Raw genomic sequence first — 12,221 nt, 5'->3', positions numbered from 1 at the left:
GGAGGTGGTGGGGCGACAAGTCGGATGCTCAGGGCCATCCTGCTGTTGCCTCAAACTGAGCCCAGCAGGACTGGGGGGTTCATTGGTGAAGCCCGGGGGTCCTGGTTCTGTGGCTGTCACCCACACTGGGCTCACACAGTGTTTACAGGGACCGTCTTTAAAGGGGTTAACTCGGCCCGCATTCCCGTCAGGCCGGGCCATCTTTGCCCCATGACAGGGTGAACCCCACAGTCCCCGGGCCGTGGGCATGGCCGTGTTGGGAGCTGGCGTTGACTTTGTCAGGATGCAGAAGGGCTCGTCCCTCCTAACCCTGCCTGGGGGTCACCTGAGACCAGAGGTGTCCTTGGAGCCCGGGGACCGCTGGAACCCAGCGGTGTCACTGGTGGAGGTGGCCCCAGCCGTGTTTGTATCCCTGCTCCCCATGGCTGCCCCATGACCCCATCACTGCCCTGTAACTGCCCCGTACCTTTGGGAGTCCCCCGGGGCACAGAGGGGCTGGGGGCTGAGACCTGGGGATCACGGGGGACAGAGGGACAGGAGGACATGGGGACACAGGAGACAGGGGTACACGGGGACAGGGGGACAGGGGGACACGGGGGACAGGGGGACACGGAGAACAGGGAGACACAGGGACAGGGGGACACGGGGAGAGGGGGACACGGGGACAGGGGATCACGGGGGACAGGGGGACACGGGGACAGGGGGACACGGGGGACAGGGAAACAGGGGATCACGGGGACAGGGGGACAGGGGATCACGGGGAAAGGGGGACAGGGGGACACGGGGAAAGGGGGACTGGGGACACGGGGAAAGGGGGACACGGGGACACGGGGACACGGGGACAGGGGGACACGGGGAAAGGGGGACAGGGGATCACGGGGACAGGGGGACAGGGGATCACGGGGAAAGGGGGACAGGGGGACACGGGGAAAGGGGGACTGGGGACACGGGGAAAGGGGGACACGGGGACACGGGGACACGGGGACAGGGGGACACGGGGAAAGGGGGACAGGGGATCACGGGGACAGGGGGACAGGGGATCACGGGGACAGGGGGACACGGGGAAAGGGGGACAGGGGGACACGGGGGACAGGGGGACACGGGGACTGGGGGACAGGGGGACACGGGGACAGGGGATCACGTGGGACACGGGGACACGGGGACAGGGAAACAGGGGACACGGGGGACACGGGGACAGGGGGACAGGGGGACACGGGGAAAGGGGGACAGGGGGACACGGGCGCGGGTCGGGCCCCGCGCAGCCCCGGCCCCCCCCCGGGACACCCCGGCGCGCGCGGGGTTCCCCCCCTCCCCCCAGTCCCACGTGGGCGCGGCCAATGGGCGCGCGCCGCGGGGCGGGGCTCCGCAGGACACGCCCACTCCTGTGCGCGCTGGGCCAATGGGAGGGCGGGGCGGGGCGGGGCGGGGCGGGGCCAGGGCCCCGTGTAACAGATGCGGGCCGGGGGGGGCACGTGGAGCGCGGGGAGGACGCGGGACCACCGGGACCGGCCGGACAGAGGGGACAGGGGGACAGCGGGACAGCGGGACAGCCAGCCCCGCGGGGACTGACAGGCGGACAGGGCACGGCCAGCCCCGGGAGGCGACAGGGGACATCCAGCCCTGGGCGGGACAGACGGACGGACGGACGAGGGACAGCCAGCTCTGGGAGGGGACAGGAGACAGACAGTCCCGGGGGGACAGACGGACAGCGGACAGTCAGCCCGGGGCGGGACAGACGGACAGGGGACAGCCAGCTCCGTGGGGGGCGGCGGACAGCGGGTAGCTAGCCTCGGAGGGCACAGACAGACGGACAGGGGACAGCCAGTCCCAGAGAGGGACAGGAGGACAAGGACGGGCAGCTGGGGTCTTGGACAGGCAGTCGGGAGGACACGGGAACAGAGCCCAGCGCACGGACAGACGGACAAGGTGACGAGGGGGACGCTCACGCCCAGCGCCCCAGCCCCGGAGCGGGGCTGCGCGGAGCCTCCCGCAGCGGCTCCTCCGCCCGGCCGCGCACCGGGAGCCCGGCGGGGCGGCTCGGCGGCTGCTCCGCCGCCTTCCCCGGCCGGGGATGCAGCCCGGAGCCGCGGGCAGCCGGCGATCGAGACTCCGGGACACGGCGGCCCGACACCCACCCGGGGCCGCGAGTCCCCGAAGGTAACGGGGGGACCGGGCAGGGGAGGAGCAGGTTGGAGAGAGGGGGGGCTCCGGTGGCTGCGGGAGGGTTTATTCCCAGGGTTTTATTCCCAAGGGGCCTGGAGAGGGGGATCCCGCCGCAGGGATGTGTGGAGCCACTTGTGGTGACACGTTTGGCGGCGACAGGACGGTGACGACGCGACCTCTCCCTTTCTCCAGGGATTTGAAGCTGGGCCAAGCGATGGAAATGTCATTGTCGCGGCTCGGGGGCCCGGAGAAGTGAGTGGCTGGGACACCGGGGCACTGGGCTCTGCTCTGCAGCCGGACACCAGGACGGTCCCGAAAAACCAGCACAGCCCTGGGCAGAGCAGGCAGCAAGTGGGGTTTGTCACAGACTGCAAGGGCACAGGACAGTACCTGGGGGCCAGGAGTCTTCCCACCACCCTCTTGGGGCTTGGGACATCGGCCTCTCGACCAGACTCTGGCACCCATCTGAGCCTGATGAGGAGCTGGGGCTGCGTGTGAACCTATGCAGACCAGGAAGAAATACATTTTCCTGACTTTCCTTGCCTCTTGGCTCCTGCTTTTCCTCTTTGGAGGGGACCAGCTGCGCCGTTTCTCTTTCTTTTCCGGGAAGAAAGCCGAAGCCCGGAGGAACTGGCCCCGCTGGACAGATCAGTCCCTCCTCAAAAGCTTTGCAGACGCCGAGGAGTTGCCGAGGGATGGGGACCCTTCCCTGCTGTCCCCCTGGGAGCGGCGGGCGGCGTGGCTGAGCGTCTACAGGAGCAGCAGATGCCGGATGGAAACCTGCTTCGACTTCTCCAGGTGCGAGAAGCACGGCTTCAAAGTGTTCACCTACCCCCAGGAGCGGGGCCAGCCCATCTCGGAGACCTACAGCAAAATCCTCAGCTCCATCGAGCGCTCCCGCTACCACACGGTGAACCCCGAGGAAGCCTGTCTGTTCATCCTCAGCATCGACACGCTGGACCGCGACCACCTCTCGGGCCAGTACGTCCAGAACGTGGATGAGAAAATCCGCAGCTTCCCGCTCTGGAATGGCGGCCGGAACCACCTCATCTTCAACCTCTACTCGGGCACCTGGCCCGACTACGCCGGCGACCTGGGCTTCGACATCGGCCAGGCCATCCTGGCCAAAGCCAGCTTTGACACCGAGAGCTTCCGGCCCGGCTTCGACGTCTCCATCCCTCTCTTCTCCAAGGACCACCCGCAGCGTGGCGGGGACAGGGGGTGGTTGTACCAGGACTCAGTGCCCCCCAAAAAGAAATACCTGTTGGTGTTCAAGGGGAAGCGGTACCTGACCGGCATCGGCTCCGGGACCCGCAACGCTCTGCACCACATCCACAACGGGAAGGACATCATCTCCCTCACCACCTGCAAGCACGGCAAGGACTGGGAGAAGCACAAGGACACGCGCTGTGACAAGGATAACATCGACTATGAAAGGTGAGTCAGAGTTGGGGCGGGAAAGGAGGGTCTGGGGCGGTGGGACACCCCACAAATGTTCCTGCCTGTCTGCGGGGCGCAGCCGTGACCGTCTGTGGTGGCTGGACCTCCAGAGAGGGAAGTTTTGGGCTCTCCTGAAATGGATGAGGGTTTCATTGCACAGTGGGGAGCGAGGCGCTGACTGCTCAGGGCTTTCCTGCTCTGTATTAAAGTTGGAGTAATCTGGCGAGAGCGGCTCTTATCTGCAATCGCTGCCACTGCCTCTAATACGATTTCCCTTTTTCCGAACGCTGATGAATGACGCTTTTCTTCTCCCCCCTCCCGCTCTCCCCCAACATAAACGTTTCTCTTGGAGATGAGCCCGAAACATCCCCCCCTGACTGGCTCCACTGAAAATCCCACAAAAGTGGCGGGTCTGTGGGCGTCCCAGTGTGGGCAGCCCCGAGCTTAATTGGTGGTGGTGGGTGGGGGTCCCCTTGTGTCCCCCATCACAAATGGGCACGGTGGCAGCAGCGTGTGATGGACACACTGGTGGAAAAATTGGAGGGACAAAGTTCTGTGAGTTTGGGGGTTCCATGCTGCAGGGACACACGCCAGCTCCTCACCTCCCCATCCCGCTACTTGGGACCCATCACCAGTTGCCCAGTCCAGGGCTGGTAAACAGAGACCCCATCCCACAGACAATGGGCAGGTCCCCATCCCACTGCCTGGGGACATCCCCAGGAGACCCGGCTGGAGAGCAGATGGGGAGAGGCCACGCTGGGCATCATCCTCAAAGCGTCTTAGGAGGTGCCGGGAGGTAAAAGTGGAACTGGGGTGCTGGCACTGGGATTAGCCAGGGCTTTGGGATGGGTCAGACACCACATGGCCCTGTCTGGAGGGTGCCACCAGCCCAGCAGGGTCAGCACTTGCAGCAAAGTCTTTTTGGGATGGGGCATCGCAGGACAATGGGGTTGGCAGGACAGGGGGCCCAGGGTCAGCCCCACCCTGTGCCAAGGGGCATCGGGATGAGAATTCCCCCCACCCGCCCACCCAGGTAATCTCCTAATGCTGTTTGTAAATACAGGGAGATTTACACCTCTCCCAGGACGGCTTTGGGCAGCGGATCGATGGGGAACACGTGGCACAGGGCAGCGTGCTCCTGTGTGACCCTGAGCCACCCTGCTCATCCCTGTGGGACACCGGGCAAAAAACCACCATCATCTCCATCATAGCCAGCTCTGCCCAACCTCCCGCAGGGATCGATGCCCTCCTGCGCCGGGAGACGTTCCCAGACTGGGACAGGGGACAGGCCAGCGGGGAGGGGACAAAGTGATACCCCAACAGCCCCGTTCACCCGGTGTGTTGGTGCTGTCGCGGTGGCGGCAGCTCGGCGAGCAGAGCAAGGCCTTGCAGGGGGTTCCATCACCCTCCTCATGCCCGAGGGGCTGCCCCAAACAATCCGGTTCTGTGCTGGGATAAAGGGCGGCTTGTGGCAGCGCTGCGGAGCGGCCGTGCTGCCCCGCGTCCGGAGCAGCCAGAACGGGCTGGGAGAGGCTCCGTGGAGCCGCCGGTGCCGGTGGCACCGTGCCTGCCCGGAGCCGCGGAGGGGCCGGGCGAAGGGAGCACGGCGGGCGCCCGTCCCGGCTCCTGACAAAACAAGGAAGCCCTGACGGCGATTGCCCGGAAACCGCAGCGCGTCAGGAGCGAAGTATTTCCATCGGGAGGCTTCGGCCCCGCAGCCCGGCCGGCGCCAGCCTCCCCACGGCTCCGCGGCTGAGGCGAGGGGAAGCTGCCCCCGGGACGCGTCCCGCTGCCCAGCCAGCCCCGGCAGGGTTCGGGGTCCCCGAGGAACGGTGGCAGCAGGGTCTGGCCGCGGGGATGTGGCTGTCGCTGCTGTGGTTTCATGAGAGGGGTCTGGGCACTGTCACCCCTCCCGTTGCCCGGCCAGGAGTTTGGGTGTTAACGAGTCAAGGGTTTTGGCATCCTTTGGAGACATTGGGGAGGTTCATCGAGAGGCGGATTTTATTGTAAAACTCTGTGCCTTGGCATCGGGGCTGATTTCCCACATCCCAGAGTGCTCCAGCACCCACGGAGGTGACATCCTCAATTCCCAGCCTGGCATCAGCACCACGTTCCCACCGCAGGGACACCCTTCCTCCTGGGGACCAACACATTTCAAGGGCGCTTTATGGCCTCCCACCCACCCGGCTGGACCATGCGAGTCCCCCTCAGCCCATCCAGGCCCGGCTGCCCCTCCCCGCGGGCAGGAACAGACAGGGTCTGTCCCGACCTAAAGTCAATATTGGATTTTCCGGCGCGGCCACAGGGACCCGGCAGCGGCCGAGCCTCTCCCCAGCACGGCACAGAAGGGGCTTTGACAGCCCCACGGGCGAGCCCGGCCGGGGGCCCGCGCTGTCGGCACCCATTGATTCCCCCCCCGAACGCTGCCAGGGCAGGCAGGGCTGGTCCTGCCCAGCAAGTCTGGGCACGGCACAGGAGTCGCTGCAGTTTCGGGCTTGGGGGTGCGGGTGGTGGCTTTGCGTGGGGTGTCATTGCTGGAGGGTGGGAGGAGCTGGGTCGTGCCTTCTTTAAGGGGTGCCCAGGTACATCCCTTCATCACCCAGGATATCTCTGCTCCCACAAAACCAGGGATGTTCAAAGCCAAACTCGGTCCAAACTGATCCTAACGCTGCCCTGGGCTGGCTCCACACCTGCCAGGTGCCAGCAGCATCCCCCGGATGCTCACAGGGGGGAGGGGGCCATGCCTGACCCCCACCCCATCTCCCACCCCAGGTTTGACTACCAGGAGCTGCTGCACAACTCCACCTTCTGCATCGTGCCCCGGGGCAGGCGCTTGGGCTCCTTCCGCTTCCTCGAGGCTCTGCAGGTACAGGGTGGGCAGGGGGACAGAGGACCCCCTCACTGGGGTCTGGGGGCTCTGTCCCAGCCTGTGGGGTCCCTCCACAGGCCGCCTGCATCCCGGTGCTGCTGAGTGATGGCTGGGAGCTGCCCTTTGCCGAGGCCATCGACTGGGGCAAAGCTGCTGTCGTGGGCAGTGAGAGGCTCCTGCTGCAGGTACCGCATCCAGATCCTGCCCCACACCAGGCACGAGACCCCCAATCCTAATGTCAGTGGAGCCCCCAGCCAAGTCTGGGGGTGAACCCCTCACAGCGAGCCTGGCAGTCCTCCTGGGGGCAGATCCAGCCTGGAATGGGGGTTCCGTTCCAGCTGCAGCCCTGGGGCACTGTTCACCTCGCGGGGAAGGTGGGGGAGTGTCCTTCCAGACACAAACCCTTGGGAATCCTGGGCCCGATCCTGTTCCAGGGAGAGGAGGTGAAGCACCGCAGGGGGATGGTGGCACCACATCCTTGGGCAGGGGCCGTCCCTTGGGATAGTTGGAGGTGGCAGAGGCAAGGAGCCCTGCTGGGGGGCAGCTGAGTGAGGACCCCGCTGCTCCACCCCACACAGATCCCCTCCGCCGTGCGCTGCATCCACCCCGAGCGCGTGCTGGCTTTCCAGCAGCAGACCCAGTTCCTGTGGGATGCCTACTTCTCCTCCGTGGACAAGATCGTGCACACCACGCTGGAGGTGAGCCCCCCACCCCGAGTCCCCCTCCCCAGCTGCCAGGGTCACCGCCGGGGTGCTGGGAGCATCACTCGGGCCTCTGGCAGATCATCAAGGACCGGCTGTCTCCACACCGCTCCCGCTCCCGCTTCCTCTGGAACGCGCTGCCCGGGGGGCTCCTGGTCCTGCCTGACTTCTCCACCCACCTCGGGGATTTTCCCTTCTACTACCTGCAGCACGGTAGGATCCTGCCTGCCCCGGCTGAGCACGGCAGGCTCGGGGCGTGCCACAACACCTGTCCTTTCCCACACTTTTTTCAGGCTACAGCCCCTCCAAGAAGTTCACAGCTTTCATCCGGGCGGCCTCGCAAGCAGGGTCCCTGTCCCAGCCCATCCTCAGGCTCATCCAAGCCGTCTCAGGATCCCAGTACTGTGCCCAGGTGGGAGGAGCTGAGTCCCGCGTCACTCAGGGCGGCTCCCAGGGATCCTGCGGGATAAATGGGGCCGGGCCCTGTGGATCGGGAAGGGGATGGGTGGGTTTAGGGACGAGAGGAGGTGGCTGACAGTGTCACCTTTGGGTGGGCAGAGCTGCGTCCCCAGCCCTTCGGGGTGGAGGTGGGACCACCTGGGGGTTTATCCCACACTGCCATGAGATGGTTTTGGGATGGTCTGGGCTGGAGCAGGGAACCCAGAACACCCCTCCGGACACACCTGTCCTCCCCCTTGCAGATCGTGGTGCTCTGGAGCTGCGAGAAGCCACCACCCCCGAGCGGGAAATGGCCCCAGACCACGGTGCCTCTGACCATCATCCAGGGCAGGAGGCAGGTGAGAGGGGCAGGCAGGGAGCTGGGGAACGGGCAGGGAGCCGGAGCAGCCACCCACGGCACAGCCCAACCTGTCTGTCCTCCCTGCATAGCTCAGCGACCGCTTCTTCCCCTTCGAGGCCATCCAGACGGACGCGGTGCTGAGCCTGGACGAGGACACCAGCCTCTCCACCAGCGAGGTGAGGCCGTGCTCCCGGGTCCCTCGGGTGCTCAGTGGTCACCACAAGGCTGTCCCCATGTCCCGCATCCTCCAGGGGCAGCGGTGATCCCCTCCCGCAGCTCCCCGCGGGCGGTGACACCGCAGCGGGTGACACCGCAGTGGGTGACACCGTGCCCATCCTGTGCCAGGTGGACTTCGCCTTCTTGGTGTGGCGCAGCTTCCCTGAGCGCATCGTGGGCTTCCCCACACAGAGCCACTTCTGGGACCCCGAGCAGGGGCGTTGGGGCTACACCTCCAGATGGACCAACGAGCTCTCCATCGTCCTCACCGCTGCCGCCTTCTACCACCGGTACCCGGCCGGGGCGGGGCTGGTGGGGCCGGGGGGCTCGGCCACATCCTGCCCCTCACCCCACTCTTCCTCCAGGTACTACCACAGCCTCTTCACCGAGTACCTGCCCGCGGGGCTGCGGGAGCTGGTGGACGGGCTGGCCGCCTGCGAGGACATCCTGATGAACGTCCTGGTGGCCGCTGTCACCAAGCTGCCACCCATCAAGGTGACCCAGCGGAAGCAGCACAAGGAGCTGGTGGCCCAGCAGGCAGAGTGCAGGGATGGGGCTGCGGGGACTCCCCCGCCCGGGCAGCGGAGCCCCTCAGCCCCGCACTCTGCTCCTGCCGAGGTGAAGGGCACGGCCGGCAGCCGGCCTTTCTCCCGGCGGCAGGACTGCCTCAACCAGTTGGCCGACTGGTTTGGCTACATGCCCCTGGTGTCCTCCCAGCTGCGCCTCGACCCTGTCCTCTTCAAGGACCAGGTCTCCGTCCTGCGCAAGAAATACCCAAGCTTGGAGAAGCCGTGAGGCTGCCGGGGTCGGGGCCGGCTCCGGGTGCCCCGTTCCCGGGGCACAGAGCCCTGCGGGAGCAGGCGGCCGCTGCTGACGGGGTTTTACTCGTTATTGGGTTTTACCAGTGCAATAAAGGAGGGTGGAGAGGTAGGATCTGGATGGTGGCTCTGGGATATGGGGGGAGCACAAGGAGCACCAGCTTTTGGGTGCTCCAACACTTCTGCCATCGGCACGCTGGGAATAACCCGGGCAGGCTTCACCAGCCCTGCGGGGAGGGCGAGTCCTTCACCTTCCCGAGGGCAAACAGAGCAGCGATAAGAGGTGTGTGTGACTTCCCTCCCTCGCTCCAGCTGGGTCCCCTGCAGTCCCTGGGCAGCCCAGCACCCCCTTGCCTCGCAGCGCTCCCGGAGAAGGGAAGAGGGGTGTTTCAGCTGCCTTTCCTCCCAGCTGAATAGAAATAGGGAATATTAGGTGCTTGGCCTCCAACAGCCGCTCTCAGGCTGCCACAGCCCTGGGTCTGCCCTTGGCTCCTGCAGATAGCGGAGACAACACCCAGACCCAACATCCCCCCACGCACCCCGTGTGCTCTGCTTTATTTCCCACACATAAAAAGTCCCCCCGGGACGCGAGGGCGGGAGTCAGTCGCGGGGGGGCTGGCATTCCCGGCAGTCCCGCATCTCCTCGGAGTAGCTCTCCACCTGGATGGTGGTGGTGTGGAAGCGGAAGGCGCCCTGCAGCCGGGAGCTGGCCTCCTCCAGCACCTCCTGCGCGCTGGCAGCCGCGTCTGCGAGGAGAGGATTTGGGGATGTCGGGGTGCGGGGGAACCCCGACCCTCCCCAGCCAACATTGTGACACTCACTGATGGCGATGTGCACCGAGAGCAGCGGCTGTGCCGCCGTCAGCGCCCAGATGCGGAGGCTGTGCACGGCCTCCACGCCCCGCACCGCCAGCAGCGTCTCCCGCACCGCGTTGAAATCCATCCCTTTGGGGGTCCCTGCGGAGGCAGAGCCGCGGGAGCTGCAGGGACGGGGCCCACGGCACCCACGGGTGACCCCGCGGCCCAGTCCCCCTCCCCGGTGGGTCCCTACCCTCCATGAGGACGAGGAGGACGTCGCGGAGGATGGTCAGCGTCGTCCCCAGCACCAGTGCGGAGAAGAGGAAGGTGCAGATGGGATCCACGTACTTGTACTCGGGCTGGAGGGGGTGGGGGGGGTGAGGCCCCTCCAGCACAGTCACCTCACCCCAAATCCCCACTGGGACTGGTAGGGCGGGCACACAGTCCTCTCTGTCTCTCCCTGTGCCTGGCCACGGCTGTCTGGAGCTGCTGTCCCCATGTCCCCAGCACCCCCTTTGCCCCCAGCACCCCCTTTGCCCGCAGTACCACCCAGACCTTGAAGAAGATGATGTAGGAGGCGATGAGGACGCCGACGCTCTGCAGCAGGTCCCCCACGACGTGGACGAAGGCGGCACGGACGCTGGCGTTGGGCTGCTCGCCGGCTGCCCCGTGGCTGTGCCCGTGCCCCGTCTGGTGCAGAGCCACCCCCATCCTGCGGGCAGGGCACTGGTGACACCCCAGGGGCCACCAGGCTCAGGGAGGGGACACCCTGGGAGGGCGAGAGCCACGCGGGCGTACGTACACGAGGTTGACGGCCACGGCACAGGCGGAGGTGATGAGCATGACCCCACCCTGGATGTCGTAGTCCCCCGAGAGCAGGCGCTGGGCCCCCAGGTAGACCAGGACCCCTGTGACCACCCAGATGGAGAGCACGGAGAGCAGGGCCCCCAGGATCTCTGTGGAGAGACCCCACCCCACACTGCTGCCTCACTGCCGGGCCATTCCGAGCACCATTCCCGGCTCCCCAGCAGTGCTGGGACAGTGGGGACACCTGGCACTCATTCCCAGGGATGCTCCTTGCACAGGGCTGGCGGCGCCTCTGCCTTGCCCTGCTCATGGTGCCAGGACTTTGCCAGGGCTCCCCAGGTCCCTCAGGGCACCCCAGAGCACCTGGTCCCCATGGGGAGGGCACCCCGGGGTGCTCCGATGGCATCCCCGGGCTGGTGCCCCCGCTTACCTGCCCGGTGCCACCCGAAGTTCATGGTTTTGGTGGGGGGGCGTGAGGACATCCAGAGCGCAAAGAGGCTGATCATGATGCTGGCAAAGTCCGTCAGGAGGTGGGCAGCGTCCGTCAGGATGGCCAGACTGTGTGCCAGGTACCCGCCTGCGGACACAGGACATTGGGGGGACATTGGGGGGACATTGGGGGGACATGGCAGGGGTCCTGCCCCGAGCTGGGCACAGATCAGCTCACCCCGTGCCACAGTGGGGTCCCACTGGGTGTTTTGAGCCACAGAAGGCCAACAGGGAGCTCTGGCCGCACCCACAGCAGGGAATCAGGACAAGAGGGGCTCTGGGCAGCCACTCGGGGTGACCCCACAGCGATCACCCCACTGGACCCTGCACCCAGCACTCACCCACGGCTTCCCCCACCATGAAGAAGAGGCAGATGCCAGCGGCCAGGTAGAGCTTCCTGCGTGCCCGCTGCTGCTGGCCGGGGTGGCCGTCGGCCCCCCGCGTGTGGCAGTGCTGGCCACGCCGCGTCCCCAGCTCCAGGGCGGGCGCCTGTCCCTGCACCGAGCTGTGCCCGTCCTTTTGCGCAGCCCCCACATAGAACCTGCCGGGCAAAGGGGTGGCTGGGGCTGGGCTTTGGGGAGCGGGTTGGACCCTGAATGCTCCCCCCAGCCCCTTCCCCGGCCAGACCCCACTCGGGAGCCCCACGGCAAAGAGGGGACACGACATCCGCACCCCCCCGGGCACCCCCGTACCCGCCTGCGCCCTCGCTCAGGAGGTGCCGTTTCTCGCCGCCGGCTGCCATCCTCCTCCGGGTCGGGAGGTCGGCGTGGTGGCCCCGGCGTGTGGCCGGCGCTGGTGGCAGCCGGTGGCCTCGGCTCGTGTGAAGAGCCGGGATTCGTGTGCAAATCCCGGCTGGAGGAGGGACGGCCAAGCCGGCTGCAAAGCGCCCGCGGAGCCTGCCCCGGGCTGGGCCCCCTCGCCCGCCACTCGGGGGGCTGCTGGTGTGGGGGGATTGCTCTGGGACCCCCCCATAGCGTCCCCAGGAGCTGCACACCCGGGCATGGCTGCAGCCCCTGCGGCAGAGGGGACGGAACATCCCCGTGTCCCCTCCAAGGGCACACGGTGACCGCCCCCCTCCCCGCCTTGGGGAGCCCTCAGACTCCCCAGTTTAGATCCAGCCAT

At 66.7% G+C, this 12,221-nt stretch overlaps 2 protein-coding genes across 2 annotated transcripts; one reads left to right on the top strand and one right to left on the bottom strand.

Moving 5' to 3' along the window:
• Window positions 1-1,555: 1,555 nt before the first annotated feature.
• EXTL1 (exostosin like glycosyltransferase 1) lies at window positions 1,556-9,112 on the top strand. The gene is made up of 11 exons (XM_082296645.1): window positions 1,556-2,157; window positions 2,356-3,600; window positions 6,376-6,469; window positions 6,550-6,657; window positions 7,051-7,170; window positions 7,254-7,386; window positions 7,467-7,585; window positions 7,875-7,970; window positions 8,062-8,148; window positions 8,318-8,478; window positions 8,554-9,112. Exons 2-11 carry the CDS (start codon window positions 2,666-2,668, stop codon window positions 8,981-8,983), a joined length of 2,283 nt encoding a protein of 760 aa, XP_082152771.1. The 5' UTR covers window positions 1,556-2,157; window positions 2,356-2,665; the 3' UTR covers window positions 8,984-9,112.
• Window positions 9,113-9,606: 494 nt separating this feature from the next.
• Window positions 9,607-11,902, bottom strand: SLC30A2 (solute carrier family 30 member 2; the record flags this gene model as incomplete). The annotated part of the gene is made up of 8 exons (XM_082296663.1): window positions 11,792-11,902; window positions 11,441-11,640; window positions 11,041-11,187; window positions 10,606-10,759; window positions 10,359-10,515; window positions 10,057-10,162; window positions 9,828-9,962; window positions 9,607-9,752 (listed from the first exon to the last, which is right to left on the bottom strand). Exons 1-8 carry the CDS (start codon window positions 11,839-11,841, stop codon window positions 9,607-9,609), a joined length of 1,095 nt encoding a protein of 364 aa, XP_082152789.1. The 5' UTR covers window positions 11,842-11,902.
• Window positions 11,903-12,221: the final 319 nt, after the last annotated feature.

This window comes from Coloeus monedula (assembly GCF_965178545.1).
Source record: "Coloeus monedula genome assembly, chromosome: 24".
Classification (NCBI taxonomy): domain Eukaryota; kingdom Metazoa; phylum Chordata; class Aves; order Passeriformes; family Corvidae; genus Coloeus; species Coloeus monedula.
The sequence above is the reverse complement of the archived record's forward strand: the minus strand, read 5'-3'. Positions and strand labels throughout refer to the sequence as shown.

Excerpts from the sequence above, each read along its gene's own strand:
- EXTL1 (XM_082296645.1), top strand. The coding sequence starts at position 2,666 with ATGCAGACCAGGAAGAAATACATTTTCCTGACTTTCCTTGCCTCTTGG. Across the intron at positions 6,470-6,549 it reads GCTTCCTCGAGGCTCTGCAG|GCCGCCTGCATCCCGGTGCT; the intron begins GTACAGGGTGGG and ends GTCCCTCCACAG. Across the intron at positions 8,479-8,553 it reads GCTGCCGCCTTCTACCACCG|GTACTACCACAGCCTCTTCA; the intron begins GTACCCGGCCGG and ends CTCTTCCTCCAG.